The sequence below is a fragment of the Abramis brama genome (genome assembly GCF_963993115.1).
Source record: "Abramis brama genome assembly, chromosome: 12".
NCBI classification, from domain to species: domain Eukaryota; kingdom Metazoa; phylum Chordata; class Actinopteri; order Cypriniformes; family Leuciscidae; genus Abramis; species Abramis brama.
This window is the reverse complement of record NC_139974.1, coordinates 10,263,627-10,288,716: the sequence shown is the minus strand read 5'-3', so window position 1 is coordinate 10,288,716 and position 25,090 is coordinate 10,263,627. Positions and strand designations below refer to the sequence as shown.

General features: G+C 37.4%; 4 protein-coding genes across 10 annotated transcripts in view; 2 read left to right on the top strand and 2 right to left on the bottom strand.

The window, feature by feature from the left end:
- Positions 1-517: 517 nt before the first annotated feature.
- sf3b4 (splicing factor 3b, subunit 4) lies at positions 518-3,121 on the bottom strand. The gene is made up of 5 exons (XM_084130155.1): positions 3,036-3,121; positions 2,578-2,706; positions 1,950-2,492; positions 934-1,257; positions 518-840 (listed from the first exon to the last, which is right to left on the bottom strand). Exons 1-5 carry the CDS (start codon positions 3,067-3,069, stop codon positions 674-676), a joined length of 1,197 nt encoding a protein of 398 aa, XP_083986281.1. The 5' UTR covers positions 3,070-3,121; the 3' UTR covers positions 518-673.
- An 18-nt stretch (positions 3,122-3,139) lies between these two features.
- rab25a (RAB25, member RAS oncogene family a) lies at positions 3,140-7,402 on the top strand. The gene is made up of 5 exons (XM_084130153.1): positions 3,140-4,088; positions 4,282-4,477; positions 5,493-5,686; positions 5,988-6,068; positions 6,242-7,402. Exons 1-5 carry the CDS (start codon positions 4,052-4,054, stop codon positions 6,355-6,357), a joined length of 624 nt encoding a protein of 207 aa, XP_083986279.1. The 5' UTR covers positions 3,140-4,051; the 3' UTR covers positions 6,358-7,402.
- On the bottom strand, positions 7,190-10,919 carry naxe (NAD(P)HX epimerase). Of its 6 annotated transcripts, XM_084130148.1 has the most exons (8): positions 10,870-10,899; positions 10,699-10,712; positions 9,974-10,157; positions 9,730-9,838; positions 9,531-9,641; positions 9,314-9,424; positions 8,353-8,500; positions 7,190-7,756 (listed from the first exon to the last, which is right to left on the bottom strand). In XM_084130148.1, exons 3-8 carry the CDS (start codon positions 10,138-10,140, stop codon positions 7,554-7,556), a joined length of 849 nt encoding a protein of 282 aa, XP_083986274.1. In that variant the 5' UTR covers positions 10,141-10,157; positions 10,699-10,712; positions 10,870-10,899; the 3' UTR covers positions 7,190-7,553. The 6 variants fall into 6 exon arrangements, with proteins under 6 accessions (XP_083986274.1, XP_083986276.1, XP_083986275.1 ...); XM_084130150.1 differs by having other exon boundaries at positions 10,699-10,919; XM_084130149.1 differs by lacking the exon at positions 10,699-10,712 and having other exon boundaries at positions 10,874-10,917.
- Positions 10,920-11,488: 569 nt separating this feature from the next.
- The window catches only part of oxr1b (oxidation resistance 1b), a 51,786-nt gene continuing 38,184 nt past the window's right edge, over positions 11,489-25,090 (top strand). For both annotated transcript variants that reach the window (XM_084130167.1, XM_084130166.1), the window contains exons 1-2: positions 11,489-11,584; positions 15,757-15,844. In XM_084130167.1, the coding sequence (XP_083986293.1) occupies positions 15,828-15,844 (17 nt within the window). In that variant the 5' untranslated portion in view covers positions 11,489-11,584; positions 15,757-15,827. The remainder of the gene's footprint in view (positions 11,585-15,756; positions 15,845-25,090) is intronic.

Below are 25,090 nucleotides of genomic sequence, written 5' to 3'. Positions count from 1 at the left end.
TACGCCTAAAGCACAACTCGCACAAATTGTGTCGTGGCGTAGCGTAAATATCAGCAGGACGTCGCATTAGTCTCATAAGTTTACACTTCAGTGGAATCTGTATGTTCGTTTGGCCGGAAGCTAGTTACTTTACTTTATTAAGTTTTAAATATGGATATTTTTCTTACACACATGCATCGCTTGGTTTCAGAAGGCCTTTATTAAACCCCCAGAGCCGTGTGGAGTTCGTTTATGATGGATATATGCACTTTTATGGACTTAGAAACGGCCATTCACTGCCATTACAAAGATTGGAAGAGCCAGGATATTTTTTAATATAACTCAGATTGTATTCATCTGAAAGAAGAAAGTCCTATACACCTAGGATGACTTGAGGGGGAGTAAATCATGGGGTAACTTAAATTTTTTCCCTTTAATATTTTTGTGGCACATTTTTTCAGGATTCTATGATGAATAAAAAGTTCAAAAGAACAGCATTTATTTGAAATACTTTTGTAAACAAACTTGCAAAAAAAACGACAGTTATATAAAATTGTTTATTCTTGCTAATTCTGAAATGGTACAATTACCAAAATTAAGAAATCTGTATACAAAGGAGCAAGTGGTCCATCTATTAAAGCACAGAATGTAAATAAAAACAACAAAGGTTTCAAAAAGGTCTTCACATTAGGGCTTAGGGAGGCATTGGTGCTCTCATCGGACCCCTCGGTGGTGCAGGAGGACGTGGCGGCAAGGGAGGCCCTCTCTGAAAGCCGAAGTGTGGTGGTCGGGGTGGGCCGGCACCATAACCTGGAGGTGGCATTGGTGGAGGCCCTCTCATACCTGGATGCATTGGTGGACCTGTAAAAAAGGGGAGGAATTATTGCATCAACAACAACATTTTGTCTATTTTGCTTCTGTTGAAATGCACAAGCCACTTCTTCACACACATACCCATTGGGGGACCGAATGGTCCTCTGGGAGGGACACCCATGGGGGGAGGAGGCATGCCAGGTGGAGTAGGTGCTCTTTGTTGAGAAGATCCAGGCGGGCCAGGTGGAGGAGGCACCATTCCGGGAGGTCCCGACGGAGGCATCGGCATTGGCGGCATTCCTGGTGGATGCATTCCTCCAGGGGGGAAGGGCGGGGGTCCCGGCGGGTGCCCTCCACCCTGTTGTGAAGGAGTACCTGGCGCAGGAGGCATCATACCGGGCGGCATCCCAGGTGGCATTGTGCCAGGAGGAGGAACAGGCGGGAAAGCACCAGGAGGCGGCATCCCTGCAAGATCAATGTACAAAAAAAGGTCATACTTTCTTAAAAAATATGACATGCATTTTGTAGCATTTTTGCCTTTTTTTTGACAATGCCATGATTCCCGTCTTCCTCTGAGCCAGATTACAACAGTTTGTCTCAGCTGTTTTTCACACGTATGACATTATTTTATGTCCTGAATCCTGATTTCAAGGTTAGAATTATGGTCAGTGACAGAAGAACATGCAAACATGATCCAGATGTTTCATGCTACATCTCTGCGTGTTTTGCTACATCCTATCAGTTACAGAAAAATACAGATATTGTGAAGAACAAAAACTTTAAGTTCTTTGACATTAAATGAAGTATTTGAACATTTTCCACTCCTTTGCAGATTGTAAGTTAAACTACAAATTTACTTTTTCTCATAAAAAACCCCTAAACTTTTGTCTGCTTTTGTTATATTGTTAAATGAGTTTCGGTTTCTCAAATCTTAAAAAGTTATAAGTAAATAAGAATGAAGATTTTTTTTTAATTTTATACATGAATGCATATTTATGAAATATACACATGCATATATTATATATACATTTAAAAAGTCTTCATTCCTATTTCTGAAAGAAAGAAAAAAACCTGCATGTCCTCAAAATGCAGGGCTGTGTAATAGTCAAATATCTGAGAAATGTCAGAAATAGTTCAATACTCTCATAATATCTAACCTGGCATTGGCATCCCTGCACCCATGGCAGTCATGACAGGTGTGGGCATGGAGGGGGGCGGTGGGGCGTCTGCGAAAAGCTGATGGGGGCGATCGGCCTGTGAAAGTGGATTCTGGGCGGCGAGGAGACGCTCTGCAGCAGAGCCGTGCCTCTCGCCCTTTGAGTCCTTCTTAAAGGCGTATGAAACCGTGATGGGCCGATTGCAGAGATACTGGCCATTCATGGCCTCAATAGCTGCGTCAGAGGCATCAAAACTGGCATAGTTGATGAAAGCATAACCCTTGGAGTTGCCTGTGTCCGGGTCTCGCATGATCTTCGGTGTCTGAAGGATCACACCGAAAGCGCTGAATGTATCGTAAAGGAGTTTCTCGTCGATCTCGGGGTCTAAGTTGCCGATGAAGATGTTGGCGCCGACGTCGAGGTTCTTGTTGTGCGCCGAAGCCTTGTTGACTCGTATGGGTTTGCCGTATAGTTTGATCATGTTCATGATCTTTATGGCATAGTCTGCATCTTCTTCACTGAGGAACTCCACAAAGCCATAACCTGAAGAACAAAGACCAATATCAATTGAAATCATGCAAAACGATAGAAATCTTTCATCTGAACCCTCAATGATGTGGAAACTCACCCTGATGTTGTCCCGTTACTCTGTCTTTGGGCATGTGTGTGTTTACCACAGGACCAGCTTGGAGAAAAAGCTCCCACAGAAGAGGCTCAGAGACCTTCTCATCAAGACCACCCACATATACAGTGGCATCTGAAAATAAAATATGATCAAAATAAACATGCACTGCTTCACTGGACACAAAGATATGGCAGTTTATAAGATACGCATTATTAATCTTATAGTTATTATTATAACTAGTAGTAGTTATATATCATATTGTTTTGATGCACTTAATTATTAAACCTCAAACTTTTCTTTGTTATTAGTTTTTAGCCAGCGTATTTGAATAAATGGAATTGAGCGACTCAATGCTTGTACAGAAGACAGGAATAGCTTAAAATGTTTCCACAGTGCTGCAATACTTTTCTTGAACAGTACATAAAACGTATCCCTACGAGTTTATATTTATTCAATTTTACCTTGATTTCGTTCTGAAATCGGTCCCGCCGCCATGATGAACCCGGCGTGTGTACTGGCGGAAGCGCTTCTTTCTCCCCCGTAGCGATTCGCGTCACAAAACAACACAACAGCGCCACGTCAGCGCGGTGCTGCCACCCACAGGACAGGAGGATGAACGCGCACTCATTTGTGGCTGTCAAATTTTTATTTACAGCGTCCTTTGCTCTTCTTTGTTGTGAAATTGCTTTGCTTTTGCATTTAATATTGCTAAAGGCCATACACTGAAGCCAGTGCGATAATATACCAGTGTTTTAAGACCTACATTGTGCACTGACTGGGCATCTGTGGCAACCTAGCACACTATGCTATTGTTTATCATACAAAAGTAACAAAACTGTCCTTAAAATAAAGAATGCAGTTTATTAATATCACCATAAGCTTTGTATACCTATCAATATGCAAAACTATTAACATGATAATGATTTTGTAAATGCTGCATGACCAGTAGAGGTGTAATTTACCAGTCTTATATTAAAGAAACACTGGGCTAAACAGGTAATTAGCATCTGTTTTTGTATTGTAGTAGGACATTCCTGCTTATATGTGATAAGAATACCAAGGAAAACCCTTTTAATTTATGTTCACAAGAACAGAGTTCTGAATTTGACAGGTTTGAGAAGTGCCTGTTGATACAGGACAGCTGGTTTTATGACTCAGCTTTACAGTATGTCTGATTTGCAGACACACAGAATAGGATACGTGTGCTGTTGGATTGAGAAGCGACTGATTTAACCGTTTTGTGTGAGATCATGAAGTCACTCCCAAATGTGTTTCAGTGGTTCAACCTGTTTCACCTGCTCTCCCACCCCAACTGTCTCAAAGAAGAGTCTTGCGGTGTGGAATCTGCCTTTAGCCCAGCACAAGAATGGATTTATAAACCTTTTCAGAAACGTGAGCGTCTGCTTTTCTCCTCCCAGTGGATTTTGAGCTAGAGTAACACACAAGCACAGACTGACACATCACTGCTAAGGTGAACATGGGGACAGATTTAGCCTACAACTTTGTCTTCAAAGGTAAGTTTGATTCATTTGATTGGAGATCAAATTTATGTTTTTACAATGATCATTTTGATCTGAAACCCACAAAATATTAATCTATAGCCTATAATAAATAAGTGAATAAATGTTCTCTTTCTGTGTTTACGTGTGATTTTTATTAATTTTGTGAATTAGAACCAAATCAAGCTTGTCTTTTGTTGTCTTTCAGTGGTTTTAATTGGGGAGTCAGGGGTTGGAAAAAGCAACCTACTGTCAAGATTTACCAAAAACGAGTTCAATCATGACAGCCGTACAACCATTGGGGTGGAATTCAGCACTCGCTCCATTCAAGTGGATAATATTACCATCAAGGCCCAGATCTGGGACACTGCGGGTCTAGAGCGCTACAGGGCTATTACCTCAGCGTAAGTCCCTCATCATGTCATCTCAAACTATCATTTAATCCTACAGATACCTCTAATCTGTATGTTCACATGAATCCTTATTTAAGATTATGGAGGCTTTGGAGTTCGTTGTGATTAGCATCACACCCAGAACCACTCCTTTTTTGACCGGGTATACAGTTAAAAGTATAACTCATATGTTACTGGCATCTAGAGTGGCCCCAAATGTATTTGCATGACTTTTAACTCTTTTACTGTATCATAGCTTGTTTGTAGATGCCATTTGGTTTTATATTTTTCTATAATAATTTTGGTATTATCTAATTCAGTGACATTTTTAAGCATCCAGAATACTTTTTTGGGGAACCACCACTACTTATATAATGATATTATATGACATAATGATATTATATTTAAAATATAATTATCAGGGAAGCAAAATAAGTTTCCAAATGAAAGAGTATTAATAGACTATACCATTCAAAAGTTTGGGGTTGGTACGATTTTTAAGTATTTTATGCTCACCAAGATTGCATTTATTTGATCAAAAATACAGTAAAAACATTAATATTGTGAAAATAACTGTTTTCTATTTTCCTGTGGTGGCAAAGCTGAATTCTCAGCATCATTACTCCAGTCTTCAGTGTCACATGATTCTTCAGAAATCAATCTAATATGCTTAATTGGTGCTCAAGACACATTTCTTATTATCAATGTTGTATTTCTTTAAAACATTTTTGTGAAAACTGATATACATTTATTTCAAGAATCTTTGATGAATAGAATGTATTTATTTATTTGAAATAATAATCTTTTATCATATTATAAATGCCTTTAGTGTCACTTTTTATCAATTTAATTAATTCTTGCTGTATGAAAGTAAAAATAAAAACTGACTGACCCCGAACTTTTTGACGGTATTGAAAAAGTACCTTACTCCTCACTGTAAACCAAATAATGAACCACAAAGCGCAATTTGAGCCAACACACACTTCTACTTCTGCGTGTGTAATAATGAATAGTTTGGCTCTTGTAGGTATTACAGGGGAGCAGTGGGTGCACTGCTGGTTTATGACATCACCAAGCACCTGACGTATGAGAACGTTGAGCGATGGCTGAAGGAACTGTACGACCACGCTGATCCTCATATAGTAGTCATGCTTGTAGGAAATAAAAGTGACCTGGGAACTCTACGCACTGTACCAACAGAGGAGGCTAAAGACTTTGCAGGTATCAATACGTTTTATTACCCTTTGCCCCGCATTCTGTTATAATTTAGCCTCACGTTATTCTAAATCTGACTTACTCTCTTCTGCGGAATACGTTTTTGCACACACAATAAAAGTCAGTGCGGTCCAGTGTTGTTTGGACCCCAATCAAAAATATCTTTGTGTTCGGAAGAAGAAAGTCATGCAGGTTTGGAATGAGATTAGGGTGATGACAGAATTTTTATTTTGGGGTGAACTATCACTTTAAGATATACTATGAATAAAGTTGTATTGACATCTATTTAATTTTTTTGATAAAACAGAGGCCAAAGGCTTACTTTATATGGAGACTTCTGCTTTAGAGTCAACTAACGTTGAATCTGCCTTCCTTGAAGTTCTAACAGGTGAGTTTTCTTTTTACTTCTGTCACTGATTAACATTGAAGCACAGCAAATATATTATTGGGTTTATCTTTATCATGGTGTCAAAACCAGTTCATACCCTTAAGTTTAAAATCCTTGACTTTAACTCACTTTAAATGCATAAAGACAATGTTCAATGATGTTTCATCCATCAGCAATACACATGAAAGTTGCTAGTAAAGAGGTCACCAGAGGTTCCATCTGCGCCGTGACCCTGGGCCCGTCCAGCGAGTACAAGGAGGAGAAACAGTCCTGCTGTAAAAGCACCTGAACAACACCCAGTGTCATCAAGAGCAAAACAAAGACATTTCCCTATGACATTGATTACGTCATACCTGCATGGAGGTGCTTCTTCATACTTGGCCTTCATTGGATATCATATCAATGAGCAAAATAGGGAGGTGACCAGGCGTTTTTAGGGTTATTGTTTTGTGGCTTGTTTTTTACTTTTAAAAGATGTAAACAATTGGAACTGATGATTGTTAATTACCACTAGACATTAATGTAAATTACTCTTATGGATAAACCACAAATGGGTTGTGTTGTATTATAAAGCTATTTATATGGTGTTGAAATCAACAGAAATATATATTCAGTACATACTTCAGGTCTGTAAAATATAGATAAAAAATGAACTTCTCGATCTTTGAAACGAGTAAATATGTTGGACTGATCAATTAGACATTTCTCATGGGAAGTGTGTGGTTTATAGATGATTGATATTTTGGTATTACATTTTAGATTTTTTTTAAACACTGAGATCTGAATTCTTGTCTGCAAAAATAATTTCATACTCATTATAGAAATGTGAAGAGCTCTGCACACTGCTGCGGCTTGCAAATGTCACAATCCTCAGTCACTTCACCACAGCACACTTCATTTCCCATAATCCCTCCTGGCTCACACTCTTCTAATCACCTGTTTGTATTGTTTCATCATTTCATCGTATTTAGTTCCTCTAGCTGTTCGTGTATGGTATGTTATGCCTGTCTGCCTTTTTGTTTTATAGAATGTTTTAAAATCATGATTATGAATCATATGACTCACTCTATACAATTGCCTGTGTGTGTGCTGATTTGTTTGTCTATAAACATATTCATTAAGGTTATGTCAGCATAAAGTTTTTATTTCAGTTCAAATGTTTCATATTCACATAGCCTACATAAATATGCAACATTAATATATTTAAACACAAAACAGCAATTATTCTCTAAATTCCAAAATCATCAAAAACCATTATTTTATTTTAAGGTTTTATAAATCCTTAACTAATCAGACTGGTTCTTGACAATAAAGAGTCAATATCTTTAAACATCATCATAAACAATTATTGATTGATGCTGATTAATCACCAAGCCCATATGTACCCAATATAAGAAAAGTATTCAGAGTGGTAAACCAGACAGTTATTAACCATCTGTTTTATTTTTTGATTACTGACACAACAGTGACATGAAGGCCTAATGTTCAGTCCAGCTGATACACACACTCAGTGCCTGGGTATTGAGGCAGATTCAGCTGGTACTTCTGTTCAAGTGCAGGAGGAACGAATCGTCCTCCCAGGAAGTGATAGCGTCCTTTGAAGTGATTGGCTGCCTTCTTTGGGGCTGTGAGGGAGATGAGCATGTCAGGCTGAATCCCATCAGGAGAGCCTTTCTCCACATCCCAGCCTAAAGAGTGAAAGAAAAGGAACATATTTTGTCATAAGACAACATTTACTATTTGATTTACCATTACCAGGCGTTTTATGCAATAAAAATAAGATTTTTGGCTCTTAAATGCTAATCAAATATTTTAATACTACACTCAAAAAAATAACTCTTTGAATGAACATAAAAAAATCATGGAAATGATTTCCACATGATTAACTTGCTTTATTTCAGCATTATGCAATTCTGTTATTCCAATTTAATGTACTTACGTTGGGTCAACTTAATTTATTAAGGTTGATTCAACTTATTTACTATGGTTGGACACAGCTTAATTTAATAGTGTCAGCCCAACTAATTTACTTAATTTGCATCCAACTTATGTGTTTGTTATTTTCATTCATTTATTTTAGTGACACATAATTAAATTGATAGACTATAGCTAGATATTTGCTAACGGTAGCACATATTAGCATCTTAAATGCTAAGATTTACATGCAAATATATAAATATATCATGTAAAGTGCACAACCTTCCTAGTTAATTTTTTTGAGTGTAGGATTGCAATAAAATTCAGTGATTATTTCTTCCTGATGATGGTGTGTGTGAAGTCTCACCTGAAGGTATGTCGACACTAGCAATGGGCACAGTGATTTTCTTTAGTTGGGAGAGAATGCCACCGAATGGCTCTCGCACCGCACCCTTAAAACTGAATCCAAAGATGGCGTCCACCACCAAGTTATAAGCTTCATCAATCACATCAGCCTAAAGACAGCATGATGGGAAAATGCATGACATATAGAATATAGCAGACACAAAGTATACATATATTACATATATACACTGCCGATCAAAATTTTAGGGTTGGTAAGATGTTTTTCAAAGAAGTCTCTTATGCTCACCAAGCTGCATTTATTTGATCAAAAATAATATAACATTGTGTAATATTGTGAAATATTATTTCCATTTAAAATGAACTGTTTTCTATTTTAACATATTTTAAAATGTAATTTATTCAAAGCTGAATTTTCAGCATCATTACTCCAGCTTTCAGTGTCACATGATCCTTTAGAAATCATTCTAATATGCTGATTTGGTGCTCAAGAAACATTTCTGATTATTATCAATGTTGAAAATGCTGCGTAATATCTTTGTGGAAACAATTACATATTTTTTCCAGGAATCTTTGACGATTAGAAAGTTTACAGCATTTATTTGGACATAGAATTTTTTTTGTAACATTATAAATGTCTTTACTTCCACTTTCGATCAATTTAATGCACCCTTGCTGATCATTTCTCTTTTTAAAAAAAATTACTGACGGCAAACTTCTAAATGGTTGTGTACATATACAAAAACATAAATATATATCCATTAATGTAAACAATAAATGAACATAAATCAATTTATGTAAAGGTTAAAAAAAAAAAAAAAATGGAATGTCAGATAGGTGTCACATTCAGTGCAAACAGGCACATTATTTTATCAGTTATTAATGAGGAGGAGGAACCCATATGAAATGCGGACCCCCCCATGGTGTAAAAAATGTGGTATTGACCGCTGAGGTTCCCGTTGTACCTCAGGCATCTCTGTCAGGAAGGATATATCCATCTTCTCACACTGGGTGGTAAGATTCTGAAACAGCTGTTTGTTGGGGCGCTTCGGGTACAATACAGATGGCTCATATCCCTAGGAGATTCACATGCAATATGAATAAAATCAATACGCCTTCATAAAATATTAAGTTTAATGAGGGAAAGATTTGAAAGTCATTTTATTATCAGCTCGAACTCACAAACAGTTTGAGATGTCTAGCACAAACCAAGCCATCTCCTCCATTATTTCCAGGGCCACAGATCACCAGAACTCTGGGTGGACTCTTGAGCAGTGATTGTAGAGGATAGCCCTATGAAGTAAACCACTGATGTGATTGTGTATTATGTGTATAAGCTGTATGTGATCCTTTCTGCATGATGATGGACCATCAGATGTACCTTTGACACGGCCGTGGCACAGCTAAGCCCGGCCAGCTCCATTAACTGATCCACACTGAAGCTGTACTCATTAAACAGCTCCTCGTCAATGCGCTGAGCCTCTTCTTGTCTGTGATGACAGAAACCAGAAATAAAAACTTGTACATTGACATTCACAACAGCAGTAATGTAACATCATGTTATGGATAAATAATGACTGACATGCAACAATACTTACATTTACTTACATTGCATTTACACTCACCCCAGGTACTTTATTGTATTGGCCATAGTGCAAGCCTGTCTATGAGCGAGACCTTTAGTGTAGATGTTACTGGCAACACGTGCACATGCTCCTGTATGTGTCAGGACAGAGCCTCCTCGTGATGTCACAAGAAGACCGATTCCAAACAGGGCTCGAACTCCCAACATTCACCTGGCTAAAGCACCTGAACAAGACAAAACAATGAGAAAGTTGTAAAGAAAGGATGGTGCATGGCATTGATTTCTGCCCACATACCTTGCCACATTCTGGGAAAGGCACAATAATAATGTTGAGACGAGAAACCTAATAAACTGCAGCCTATATATTCTAAACTTGGTCACTCATTTTATGGTAAGGACATAATTCCATATCCAAAAGGTTATTGAAGATATGTAGATATGCATTTTTGAATGTAAATAGTGATATGTATAGTGAATAGTGTGTAAATAGTCTATAATATATATGCAAATAATATGAATAAACATAATATTATGTATACTTAATATGTAGTCTAATATAAATGTACATATAATATACATAACCATTGCATATAACTAAACCTGGCCAACTTTATGATTAGAAAGAAATAAACACATATTACACATTAAAGATAATAATTTTGAACAGTTTTTAACGAGATACCGTTGGGTTAAAGAACTGTTATAGGGAAGAATCAACTTATAAAAACCAAAAGCATTCAGCTGTTAGTAAGTGGCATTCAGTACCTGTTAGTAAGTGTCTCTCTATGTTAAGGTTAAACGCTGAGTAACATTCGTTAACACTAAGAAATGTTCAAGACACCGTCGGGTGAATAAACACTAAACAGAGCAAAAACCAATTCAGTTAAAACTTTACAGTATACAAACATGCAGAAGTGTATTAAACAGAAAGGATACTTGCAGCCCTCTGCTGCTGAAACCCAGTATATAAAAACAATATCCGGGTTAGTGAACTTAAGCCGCTTTTCATAATAACAGCCTGACTTTTGTTTAAAATTAAATTAAATTAAATTAAATTAAATTAAATTAAATTAAATTAAATTAAATTAAATTAAATTAAATTAAATTAAATTAAATTAAATTAAATTAAATTAAATTAAATATAATTTGATTCAATTCAATTATTAATGATACTTACTATCATTTATAATGATGATGAATATATTCCTCATAATCATTTGTCATAATAATAATAATACTTATTTTAGAGCTTTATTTGTCTGTAATTTGGGGTCTTTATTTCTGTGTAAAAGAGATGTGTGGATGAACATATGTTTGAAAACAGAGGGTCATAGAAATGATCCCCTGCCTTTCCTATGATTGTACCATTGAATATCGTGTATACGTAATGTTTCTATATGTCGCTTTATATATGAAACACATCCATGCATTATTTAGAGCTGACATCCATGTGTTCAGATTTGGTCTCGTTGTGTTGGGTTCCTCCGCACCCCTTTACCTCAGGTTGGGATGGTATGTTCCGGCCATTTAATAGCACTCTCATACGGCTAATGCTGGCATAGTGTGAATGGTAGTCTCTGGCAGGTGTAATCATAAACACGGCATGGTATGACACATCCACTTGATTTGCTGACGCATTACCTGGCTTAAGGTAAGCGCGATTTTATTTCAAGCGATAATTGCTATTTAATCTAGTAAGAATAAACAGTTGAGTCTGGATGTAAATAAAACAATGAAAACATATAAAAGGAGATTTAACTTGAACTTTACTGTTTCTTTGGGCAGCACTCGTAGAGGACAAAATAACAGTCTTCAAAATAATATACTTTTTTCTTCTTCTTGGAGCTTTAGCTGACAGGAGGGATATTTTGGGGATAGCTGAAATTGCCAATGGCACTATATTGTATACGACATCTGCACTATAGTTTAATTTTATGCATTGCATTTCACGTATTCTTAATTAGAAAAGTATTTATTTTGGGCTATATGATTTTAAGGAACACAGAAAGGAAGTTTACTTCATAATTATGTAGGTATGCATATATGTATTGTTTTTGAGTATGTTATTATTTAGTTTTTTTTTGTTTAAGTGGTCTTAAAGATACTTTGTTTCACTTTAATAGATATTATACCTGCACTGATTCAGTATTAGATTTCCAGATGGTTAATCCCTGTGTTAATGAAAAAAACCTTGTCATTTCTTTATAAGAAGAAACCATGATTGCGTTAATCGGTAAATATGCAAGCTTTCCCCCCCACTCTCTATTATAATTTCATCTGGTCATGCATTCTAAACTTAATAAGATTAAACATGAATCTTATGAGGTACAAATTAAGCTATTCTGCCAAAAGGTATCTGGTAGTACCATGGTATTCTTTGAAGTACTGTAGAATGTGTTGGCTAAATACCATGATGCATGAACATGGTAATTATGCAGTACTATGGTATATATATCAAAGTCCCAGTATTACCATCTGATACCATCACAGTACTTTTTTTCTCGCTTTTTGGGTTAAAGTGTCTCAGCGTGATCAGATTGTTATTTCATTAAACAGCAGATTTGGATGCAAACTCGGTGTAATGGAAACTCAGAGAGGTTGTATCGCTGTTGGTATGTCCTCATTGATTGATCGATCTCAGAGCAGCAGTGCTTTCACATCCAGCCGGACACTCATGGAAAGCTGCAATAGAACAACCCAGTGAATTATAATAGCTTGCTGTCTATAAATTACCAAAGAGATGGCTTGTTTGCCTGGCTTAGACACACTGCTTTAAAGATCCAGCCACTGAAATGACTGAAGAGCAGTTTGCACAGGGCAGTGGCTATGCACTCACAAACTGAAGAGGCTCTGTAATATTCATTTTATTGATGAGTGCTGTGTATGTGCATGTTTCGCTGTAAATTAGCCTTGTTACATAAAGATGCTTATTGTGCTTCCATGGTCATGGCTGCTGCACTTCAATAATGCCATCGTGTTTTCCAGCCAGAGCTTTTAGTGAATCGTGTTTGTCTCTTAGGATGCCATAGTAGATATTAATGTAGGCCAGATACTTGAGATTTGAGACCTCAACCTATGCATGTAGAAGGAAATCATGTGATTTGCAGATATTATTGCTGTCTAGATTGTGAACTCTCATTGGATATTGGTCGCTGTCCAGTGCTGAAATCAGTACCAATATTAGGCTAGATTGGACAGATTTCCGGTAGAATTAGCCATAGAATTAAAATATATTTTCTAATATAATATATATTAGATTTACATCTTTACATCTGTCTGTGGGTTTTGCAACTATTTAATCAATGAAAAGTATTTAAAAAAGCTTGTGACTAAACCTCGTAACTCCATTGGATCCTCAAACTATCAGTCAAACCTCATAACTCATAACGAAGTAGGCCTACCACACGTATGTTGGGCCGTCTCTGCTTGTTTGCAATGCAAGAGCAAATAGAGAACTGTTTGTTTGAATAAGTATAGCATTTTCTTTAGTCAAGAAACACAATATAAAGGCTAATGTTTTATGTATTTGAGGAGTCATAAAGAGTGTCTTAGTCTAGCATTTGTCGTTGATTTAACTTTCTTAAATAGCCTGTGCGCAGAATTTCGTCTTTAATGACACGAGATTTTAGCCAAATTACAGAATGAACTGAGCGCCCACATTGCTAGTAAACTACAATCAACCTAATGCAATGCATTTACTTCCTCAGATACGGCCATTTTTATGATGGACAAGACATAGGCCTATGTCAAAATTCTCGAAATTCGCTGGTCAAAAACATCGTAACTCCATTTGAGCTTGATTTTGGTAAAATGTTAATTACATAATAACGCATTCAAGTAACTTACCATATATAAAGCCACAATACCAACTTTGACAACGTGGTGTTTAATCCATTTCCTGAAAAGTTGCGTTTTGGAGATTTGGCGTTTCCGCCCAACAGAGACAATATGTAATTAATTAAATGATTCAATTATTGAATGCGATTCATTTCAGTTAGCAGACACTCTGAAATATATTTAGATGTGTTAGTTTTACCTCTATATAATTTCTTCGCACCTGGAGGGAAACTTAAGTTAAAGTGGCACAGCTTGTCCCACTCTTCCCTAGTTTGTTAGTGCAGTGAAAAGTCTTGAACTCTGCTGTAGATAATCCATAAACTTGCTGCAGTGACTCAAGTTTGCATATGCATCTATAATAAATGTTGAAACTGTGCAATTCTCTTAGGAGAAACCCAGCTAAGCTGTCTTAAATAATTGAATGACCAAAAATATATTTGTTTTTAATCCACCTCTGTCTAAACTGTGCTGTGGTTAAGAAGAAAATGTCTTTTTCTAACTCACTAGTGGTGGAAATTGCCATTCATAAATTAATTGGCTAAACCCAGCATCTGTAAGTAATGAGTGTAGTTATTCTCTGCGCTTTGGTCTTTCCCTGCTGTGGTGTGATATATGGACCAGATGTTTATTAACGAGGCTCATTAGTGACTTTTGATCCAATGCAAAACAGCATACTTTGTATTTGTACCTTGTAACATGCACATTAAAGTACATTTGATTTATAGATATGATTGACCCAGTACGTTTAATGTTATTATGATGACTGAATTTTGAAGAATTGCAAAATGTACAGAGTTTGCAATGGATTGAATGCATTCATAGGCAAAATACTGTGAATTTATTATGCATCAGCCTGAAATCCTCAATGTTTAGTCATGGTCTTGGGCAATTGGATTATAGTGCACTGGATCTGTTTTCATCACAGGAAGAACAATTACCGTTGTCATTTCGTGCTATGGCTCACTCTAATGAAACCAGATGGCCAGAAGGTCATCCTCAATTAAAGGAAAATCCATTTCCATTCATAAAGTTATCCATTGCCTCTAAGACGAGAGACATTTGAAACAGTCTTCAGTTCAAATCTCCTTTTCTTTTCATCAATATTAAGACCAGGAGCCATGCTATTTCAGGTGACCATTGTGTACAGGCTGCTCATTCTACTTTCCCAAACCAATCCCAGAGATTAAACACCTTTCCTTTAGCTTGACGTGTTAAAATCTTTGATATACCTATGATTTATTAACTATCCTTTGTGGTTGAGATAGGTTGATAACTAGTAGGTTTACCAGTGCCTACGTCTTACACCGGCCGTATTCATACATTATTGATGCACTCTGCTTGGACGGGCAGCCCTAGTTGACAAATGACTTATCTCGCCATTGATATTAGCTAACAAAGATTTTGACAAGCACAAAATGTTTTAGGACCTAGTGTACGACTGTGCTGGTTTTGAAATAAGACCTGTGCAAAGGCAGGTGTCTGCAAATATTTGAATATTCATTTATACAATATCATGCATTTCAAATAGAGAGTGGAAAAACAGGAATTATAGTCATTAGCATTTTAATAGCCTTTAGGGCAGGTCAATTAAAGCTGATCCTTGGTTTCTTATTGACAGTATAATTGAGTTAGCACAGAGGTAGCTCTAGTGGTTCCAAGCAAAGTGGGCAATAATCATTTACATGTCTTCTTCTGCTCTTTGGTAAAGTTATATAACCAAAGATAAGACTGTAGACAGGAAATCTACAAACTAATCCCTTGGTAAACACCATCTGGTCGGCAATTAGTGGACATAAAACTAACATTGTCCAGCTCCCTCTGATTTTGTTCAAGACTGTTGGATTGTGACTGTCAGTTGTAGTTTGCTCACCCATAGAGGTCACACCCCTTACAGAGATGAGGTTATTGGTCCTTGGATTTTTCTTAAACCTGATACCATGAGATGTTGATTGAACCTCTCCCTGTAACCATACTCTCTTCCTACAGGTCCACTCCATAGAGCTGGCCTATCGCTGTCATTGTGTCACCCATCCAACACAGGATAACAAGGAGTCAGAATGTTTAACACAAAGAGGTCAGTACACAGTAGTGGTTTACACTGTTTTTACATGCATTGTTTTTGACGGTTTAACTGTGATCAGTGCCATTGTTTGAGTCAAGCATGACTAATACTAGTGCACATACTTAGGGTTAAATGTACATTCAAATCATTAACCCTAAATATCACTTTACTGTGAAACTATGCACATGAATGAAACCTCTTATAAAGGAGGGACCAGAATCATATCTAGAGACCAAAATACTGGGAAGCACCCTAGAAACCGCATAGCAATGTGCTTTAAAAACTGCATAGCAACACCTTGGCAACCACCTACAACTTAATGACATTGTATCAGCGAGTTTTGTGATTATTGAGTACAAAGAAGTGTTATGCATTTGCAAACTGATTTTATGCAAATGCCTAACAAATTATTTTGTTAATCTTGTCATTTGCATGCATTTAAACAACAATATTTACTAGGTAGATTTGTAGAGTAGTGGCAGGCAATGGACATTTGTTTACAATAGCTAGTCATCCTATTTGATGCATGGACCAAAACAACAGTATAAATACTTGTTTGACTTGCATTCAAAACATATGCATCATCAAATTATTGATTGACCATAAATCAGCATGACTCGATTCTCATAAATTCAATGTGACTGCACCGTGCTTGAGGCGCACACACACGCACATACAAAAGCAGATCACTTTAAGAGAGGAAGTTTCGAGGCAGAGCAGGACAATGAGTTTTCTAAAAGTGAACTTTGTGATGAGAATAAAGCTCTGGTAGGAAACAACAGGAGATACGATCAGGGCATTATCATTTAAATGACACAGACCCCAGGTGAAGATACTCCTGGATTCTAATAAATGCAGGTTGTAAACGGGATATTGCTGAACATGAGCAGGGCTCTTGAATTTTTTGTTTTAGCCCTGCGAATCATCATTACTAGGGGGTTGAAGCATAAAAATCTCAAGAGGATTACATAATCCTCTCTAACCCCTAACACCCCTCCCCTCCCCACTGCACATCTGTCATCCTGCTTGATGGATGCCATAATCTGCATTTTTCCATATGCACTTTCCATTCCACCATTCTGAGGATGAAATATTCTCCTCAAGGCTTCCAGACGTGCTCTAATGGCCAGCCCAATATCATTAAAGAGGACTGACTCCATTTCTGTTTTATTGATGGCTGTTTTGGGGATTGTTAAATGGCCTCTTTTATTCATATATTGTTAGTTATTTCTTCCTTTGTGCCAGTCAAAATGCATTCATGCCTATTTCAGCAGTGTTTGGGGATGTTTGGAAGGTCCTTTGAGGTTTAGAGTTATTTTTACCTGCAGCAGCACCGGGCTGTTATCTCTGCAAGAAACAGTGATGGATTGCTTGGAAAAAGATATATTCCACCATTTTTATAGCTTCCTATTAATTATATTAAAACTAGAAGGGGTTATCTGTGACGAGAATAGTCAGATTCAAGATTTTACGAGCTCAGACATGTTCATTTTGAAAGGTTATCCCAGTGGCAGTATTATCAAGACTCATCTCTGGATTTGTCTCGGCTAATGGAGTAACTACGCAAGTACATGACGTAAGGCTAGAAAAGAAAGGTATTGGTTTACAGCTGGTTCAGGTGAATAAGGATCACAGTGGCAGGTTTAACTAATCACCACCATCTAAATCAAGCTAAGAGCTGTTTTGCCTTTACCTGATTACCTGAAGGCACACTGTTTGTTTAGAACAGAAGAAAACCATCTGTTATTATAGTATTAAGTTACGGTTGTTTAATTTGTGGGGAAAAAACAACTTTTTGCAACAGAGAGCAAGCGAACCATTAAGTATTTAATTAAATAATCAGTAAATTAGTAAATTATTTAAAGGAACACTATGTATTGTTTTTGTTCAAAATGATCATCATCATCATCAATTCTTCTTCCAAAATTTGTTTTTGTCTTACCCTGATTCACTAATGGCGTGTTCACACCAAACGCGAATTTAATTATTTGCGTGAGTAGATTACATGCAAAGACGCGAACAGACGGGCGACGGGAATGACGTGAATTGGGCGACGCGTTTGCCGCGAACGCTCGATATTCGCCTCAATCGCGTCTTCCGCGCGAAGTTTAAAAATTTCAACTTGAGCGGAAAATTCACATGATGCTTAGAAATGTTGTTGTTGATGATGTGCGTGAAGACACTCCTTTTCGCGCGATGCGAAAAACAAGAAACATCCCGCGAAATCTAGAGCGAATAACGCGATGCAATATACACTTCGCGTTTGGTGTGAACACACCATTAGGTAAGCCTATTATACGTTTTCATATTTTAAACTTGTTGGGATGGTTTTCATGGGAAATGGTGCACATATAGTAGCCTAGGCTACGTCACTCGCCCCATACATGTCTTGTAGTATCTGTAAATAGAGAAAAGTTTCTCCGGCTACTCTGACGCATGTATTGGGTGGAAGTGGCATTGGTTAGTTGTCACAATGAGCAGAAAGGTTGGCATGGAGCTGCTAAATCTCAAACCTCCGGAGAATCACATGCTTTAAAAAAACGCTGAACAGAGAGTCTGCTTGCAAAAAGAGAACTCAACAGAGCTCATAATAAAACGAGATTCAACATTGGCTTGGCTTTTCTGAGATGGCAAGAACTGAGGGATTTGAAATGTTGTGAAAGCGATGCGGAAATGGCATTTTTATTACTCAGCAGGTCAGAAAGGTATTTTATTGAACATATAAATTGCCATATAGCTACTTAAGAGTTCATTGTAAAGCATTATCTATTGTGAAGGGTCATATTCATCCGCTCAGTCACATAGAACCAAAGCACAACCAAAACAATGTTCTTCTGCAAAATGCATGCATTTTTTAACCGCTAGAGGGCCAAAAGTTACATAATGTAACTTTAATATTAAAAAATGTCCTGATGGGCTGTTGCCTAGGGGTAGCTGAGGTGCTCATGTAGGCAACATATGTTCGATTCTTTCTTGCATCTTTTCTTGATCCAGTTTGACTCTCTTTGTGGTCTCTACACAGAATAATATAATTTAAAAAAGGTACATATTGTCATGCTTCCATCTGGTTCGAATGTAGCAAGTGTTGTCTATCCATCCATCCATCCATCCATCCATCCCCTACTTGGCTATCCCAAAGATTGAAAAGTATAGAATTAGATACACTACCATTGATAATAAAAATAAATGTTTCTTGAGCAGCAAATCATCATATTAGAATGACTTCTGAAGGGTCATGTGACTCTAAAGACTGGAATAATGATGATGAATACAGCTATTTTAAATTTTAATAACATTTCACAATTTTACTGCATTTTTGATCAAATACATACAGCCTTTGTGAGCATAAGAGGCTCTGTAAAGACTTGAACAGATGTCCAAATTCTACAGCAAAGACTAGGAGCGAATCCCATGTGTTCTCCACAAAATACAATGTTGTAAGATGAAAGCTATTTCTTGGGGGATAAATGAAACATGTAGTCCCATTTGAATTATGTAAGTCCTTTAGGAAGGCAATAGCATGTTTTTGATGTGAAGCCCGTATAGCGCATATATCCTATATGAACATAAACATCCAGGCGCACACAGTGTGTGGACACTGCTAATTCAGAGTGACTGTTCTGTAGCTGCATTTAATACACTCACTGCACTTCCCAGAGAAAGTTTCAAAGAACTCCTAAGAATGGAAGTCACACTAGAGTCACTACAAGAGTGCCTTTATGAGAGCATGAAGGAACACGGAGTACTTTTCTTAGAGTGGCTTATGCAGTCTGTATACTAGAAACTCAAGTGCTTGCGTAACATGCCTGGAGACCTTGGCTGATGTTTCAAGAGTGATGAAAGGAAAAAAAACATTGAATGCAATAGTGCAATTTGTAGTCATACATTTATAATTATTTGAATTCTGTTTGACAGTTTAGACAGAAAATAACCTCTGAGAAAAAATGATTCGTCTCTGATTTTCAAACAAACATGTCTCCGCTAGCTTTCAATGGAAAGGCTGAATATCTTTCTGTTTGCCTAGTTAAACCCTGCATATGTTGTGATCTGCTTTCCTTTTATATACGTGTTAATCAAAGAATCAAATAATCTTAGTATTAAAATAGAAATAATACTAAAATAGAAATTCTTTTAATAAGTATTTTAAATTGTTTATTTTATTTTATTTGGTTTTATTTGGTTTAATTTTGTTTTTTTATTAATTTTTTTAATGTGTATCTAAAATTGCCCATTGCACATGGAAATAAAGCCATCTAAAGCCAAGGTAAAAAGCCCAGTCAGTCCAATCAATTTGCTGCATAAATACAGTTTGGTTGCAATCTCACTATTTATGTGTTTCAGTGGAGTTATCTTGTTGCAGAAATCTTTATGGAGTACATTGCTATTTTAGATTCAAATGTGCATTTCCGCATTTCCGTCTTGACTTTGTGAAAACAGAAGTTTCCCCAGTAGTGTTTTTGTGTGTGTGTGTGTGTGTGTGTGTGTGTGTTTGGTCTTGTACAACATATTCAACAATGACCCAGTTCCAGACTTTGATGTCAGAATCTCAGTTCAACACAGAATGTGAATATTTAATATCCCTCATATTATCATCAGGCTTGTGCAATAACAAGCTCTCTGCTGGATTTAACAATTTCATTACAAAAACGGGCTTTTGTTGGCATTGGTGGTTGCCAGAGGGTTGCTAAGGTCTTCTGAGTGGTTGTTAGGTGGTTGCTAGGAGGATTGTTACTTACTTGAGCAAGTCAAAAGAGTCATACTTTTACGTACTTGGATGTAAGTCTTGTACGTTTTTTCAAGGAGTGAACATTTGAAAAATATTTCAGTCACCCTTTATGTCTTAAAATGCTTCTAACTTCTACTTGAATTTGGGTAATATATAGGCTAAATCAGAATAGTAACACTCAGATTAGTTAGTTCATATTTTAATGTCTAATAAGATCAGTGCCCATAGGGTATCAATATACCACCTGCTGCTGTTATGTAATATTTAAGGAGTTCAGCAGGAGTTTGAGAAGCTTAAAATCTGTCATAATCTCTATTAATGCTCTCTCCCCTCATTAAACATGTTCCATGCTGATACATATGAATTACAATGACAAGTTCTGCATTAATCTTTGTCACTTAAGTGTTATTTTCTTATATATTCTTTTTTTTTTTGATTCTGAATAACTTAAACACCTCTGATTGATCATTGCATTCAGAGATCTATAGACATGTATGTAGGCTACTGTAGATGCAACTTTTCCATCCAAAGTTACTTATAGCTTATGCACAGAATTGGAATATCGCATAAAACCTTTGCGAATAAAGCACGGTTTTCATCCAGCGAGTCGAAGAGAACAAAATCATCACTTCCTGATAAACAGGTGCTAAATATCACTAAGAAAAGAAGAGAAGCCACTGTAATTTTCCATATATAATGAACTGCTTGCTTCTCAGAGCGTGCAGACGAAACACATAAACATGTTATCTTGCTTTCGGAGGCAGATGTTGCTGTTTGGGAACGCAGTCGTGTAAGACAGTTCTGGGAGGTAATTATATTGTACCACTTTGACGACAGACTTTGCTCAGGTGTTTCAGAATGACCAAAACAGCATTTCAGATGCTGTGCAACGAGACCGGTTGCACACATAGACAGTAAAAGAAATGGACACAGCGACCCCATTGGACTCAACGGAGAAAAGTGAAGTCAATTAGAAGCACTCACTTCCTGACGGCTGAGCGTACTGCGCAGACTCACACTGAGCTTGAAGACGTAGATGTGACGTGAGCAACCTGTCTGTCTTCTAGTAGCTGTGCCAAGAGAAATCTGAATCATTCCTTTCCGAAACTTGCAGAGATGGAGAGTGTGAGTAGGAGCTGTCCATGAGCTAGGAGCAGGAAAAACTTTTGCTAAGTATTCTGATTAATTATTTTGTCATTTTGCCTCCACGTCCCCCCGATTGCCCGCGAGCTTCTCCTCCCGTCTATACGGTAATCTCTCTAGTGTGCGACAGAGAGTCGCGTGGTTATGACGCAATCGTTAGCCTATTTTTACAAAAACTGCTTCTACTTCTTCATAACGTAAGATACAAGGTAATGGAGCCTTTTATACATTTTCGTGTTTCTTTAGAAATAAATGATGGACAAATGGAGTCTTTAAACGCCTCAGATGTAAAGTTATTCGCTGTCAAAGTGACGACAAAATGAATGGGAGTCAATGGAATGCTAACAGCAGGTGATGGTCTGCTAATCAATGGTGGCCCCCGGGGAAGCTTCAGTTTTTCTGAAAGATTACCCCCTTGGCTGAAAGATTACCCCCTTGGTTGCACAGCCGATCTCCGCTAGTTGGTCCAGTACCGTCCCATCGCAAAGTCACATGTCTTTTGATGCGTATCGAGGAATTTATTTGGTAAATGTGTTTCCATCGTAGTTTATGCACGTTTTCTTATCGGATAAAAAATGTATCCGACTGTTGAGCGCATATGGTTTTTATGCACATTTTTATAATTTATGCACATTTTGCCGTTTGGCGCAATAAAAACATTGCTAGTGAATGGCTTAATTGACCCTTCAGAGGGAGTTTGATTGACAGGCCATCTGACCAGTCATAATCCGCCATCCGACGAAAGCAGTCAGGAGAGTTAGTAGATTAACGTTGGAGAATTTGAACTTGAAAAACGGAGTGTACTGATGTCTTTCCGCGGTTAAAACAACATTCCTTCTTATGTTCATTCATGTTTATTTGATGCTATAAATTACCTAGTAGGAAGAGATGATTGTTCACGAGCAGCTTTAACTGAGGCTCTACAGCGATGTGTCAGACACATTAAAGAGCCACAAAATGGTATTTATTGTTTAAATTTCTTTTAAAAAATGATTTGAAAGTTGAGACTTTGTTTCATATCAAAAGTAACCTGCTCTGTCCTGTCTGTCAGCGCGTTGTCAGTGTCCTCTCTCCTCCACGATGTATTTTTCACTGCGTGAGAACATGGAGTGGCGTGATAGCGGCGTAGCTTGTCGGACATAGCAACAGTAACTAAAGGAGGCGTGTCTTTGCGAACGGTCAATTGCTCAACTCTGCAAAAACTTGTAAATAACAAAGTGCTCCAGAGCTCCCCTGTCATTTTGTGCCCTAGACAACCGCTTACTCTACATATGTCGCCTATATCACGGACTGGCCCCGATTTAGAAATAAATATGCTTGTTAAAGAGGACCTAAAATTCCCCTTTTCAAAGTCTTGATTTTTTCAGGGCCTACTAGAATAGGTTTTCATGCATTTTCATTAATTTTATTGCAACAGCACCTCTCTTCCCAGTCTGTCAGTAACGCCTGGAAACGCTCTGTTTAGTTCCTGTCTCTATGAAGCTCCTCCTTCCAAAAACCACAATGTGCTCTGATTGGTCGACTGGACCAGTGTGTTGTGATTTGGTCAACTGCTTCTCGCGTATTTGGGAAATGTCACGCCCGTTCTGCAAGAATCACTTCGAGTTTCAACACACTATTAACACAACTCAACCAGGACTCCCCTTCATTTCGCATATGCCTTGGGCAAGAATTATTTAAATGAGGAACATTGAAATGAGTTCGTTCCCAGAAGAAAACTCATGACTACAATTGAGGCATTTCAGGGAGTTCAGACACAGTGTAACTGATATTGAAAATTAGATTTTGTGCTGTGTAAATGTGCAGACATTTTTCATGCTCAAACAGCAATGGACCCCTTTAAAGAAACAAGTGTCTGTAAAGGGTAAAAATGTTTAAGGATTTTGTGATTTGTGGCAATAATTTGTGTTTAAATGGAGATTATTTCAGTGGGTTCATGCGGGAAAATGACTCTTATTGGTAATAAAAGTAAAACCTAATAAAGTATTGTACTGGAGTTTGCTTTTGGCTGTAATATCCTTGATATTTTGAAGGCAAGCCGTCACCCCTCTCGATGAAACTATTTCTTGCCTCCCATTTTAATAAGCTAATTTACACACAGTGTGGTAGTGCTTGGCTATTGGGATTGATATAAGGACTCCAGAGAGTGTGTGCATGAATAATCAACACAAACCAAAATATCCTCACATCGGGCTTCATTTGCAGAACAAATTTGTGTGAATATCACTAAAACCCTTTAAAATGTTGTTCAAAATCTACATTCAAGTAGTGCTTTTCAAGCAATTTACTCAGCTTTGTGTTTCATGAATGATACCCTGTGTGTTCACGTTTACTTTTGTTACTGAATTAAACACCAATTTAAATAAAAGTCTCGCTCACCAAAAACAACACTGATCGTCATGGAAAACCTCGGAAATATTTTAAACCTGTGATTTCTTTCATCTACTGAGAAATAGTTTTTAGTGGATGTAGTTGCTAAAAAAATGATTAAATCCAGTAATCTGAAATGACAGGAAAAGTCATGGAAATTCATTGGTGAAAAGACGCAGGTATCCTGAAATGATCCTCTCAGTGAGTATTCTTTGTTTCTTTTCTTTCCGTGCGAGTTGGCCATAAATGTTCTTTTGTTTGCTCTGGAAGTTCTCAAACCACAAGCAATTAGGTCATTCTGCAGAGGATGGTTACCTGCTGTTAATGAAAGCTCAGATAATACTTAAATACTGTTGACGTGGAGAGGGCTCTGGCGGACAGTTTCACATTTACACCGTGACAATCGCATGTCGTAAATGAGAGTGAGTCCATTAGCCGATAAGTTCAGCCCAGATTTATGGCATCTTAATGTCTCCCTATGGGACAATAAAAGCTGGTGATCTAGCCGTGACAATGAAGCCTGACCCCCTTACCAACGTCAACAGCAATATCCTTTAGCAAACTGCTTTAGTTTGTCAATATTTATTGACGTTACCATGACACTTTTCAATATGGATATCTAAGTTTTCAGAAGGAGTGTTAAGCTGGAACATGGTTGGTAGCAGGAGACACCAGTGGATGGTTGGTTAATTGTCCTGAGCTCATTGCTCGGGTGAATGAGTGAGTGTGAGACTTCAGACTGTTCTGTCTTGATCTAGGTCAGTACATCTAGACAGGGCTGCTGTCTGACCCCATCACTTGTGTCGTCTGAAGCCCTTGGTCTTCATCTTCTGTCTTTTCTGCTGCAAATCCAAAAGGACTCTCAGGGGCAGAGGCACTAAAAATGTTTATCAAGGCTTCTTTTATGCACTCTGTAAAATAAGCAGAATTCAATATGTATTGATTTTGTGTGGTATAATAGCAAAGATGCTTGATGTCATTGAGTTCATATAGAGACAATAAAATATGAGAAAAAAATT

Coding starts and splice junctions, on each gene's coding strand:
- rab25a (XM_084130153.1), top strand. CDS start 4,052: ATGGGGACAGATTTAGCCTACAACTTTGTCTTCAAAG. Junction 5,687..5,987: donor GGAGGCTAAAGACTTTGCAG/GTATCAATACGT, acceptor TTGATAAAACAG/AGGCCAAAGGCTTACTTTAT. Junction 6,069..6,241: donor CTTCCTTGAAGTTCTAACAG/GTGAGTTTTCTT, acceptor TTCATCCATCAG/CAATACACATGAAAGTTGCT.
- sf3b4 (XM_084130155.1), bottom strand. CDS start 3,069: ATGGCGGCGGGACCGATTTCAGAACGAAATCAAG. Junction 2,493..2,577: donor AGTAACGGGACAACATCAGG/GTGAGTTTCCAC, acceptor TTTGTTCTTCAG/GTTATGGCTTTGTGGAGTTC. Junction 1,258..1,949: donor TGCAGGGATGCCAATGCCAG/GTTAGATATTAT, acceptor TTGATCTTGCAG/GGATGCCGCCTCCTGGTGCT.
- naxe (XM_084130150.1), bottom strand. CDS start 10,140: ATGTTGGGAGTTCGAGCCCTGTTTGGAATCGGTCTTCTTGTGACATCA. Junction 9,642..9,729: donor GTGCCACGGCCGTGTCAAAG/GTACATCTGATG, acceptor TTTACTTCATAG/GGCTATCCTCTACAATCACT. Junction 9,425..9,530: donor CTAGACATCTCAAACTGTTT/GTGAGTTCGAGC, acceptor TGAATCTCCTAG/GGATATGAGCCATCTGTATT.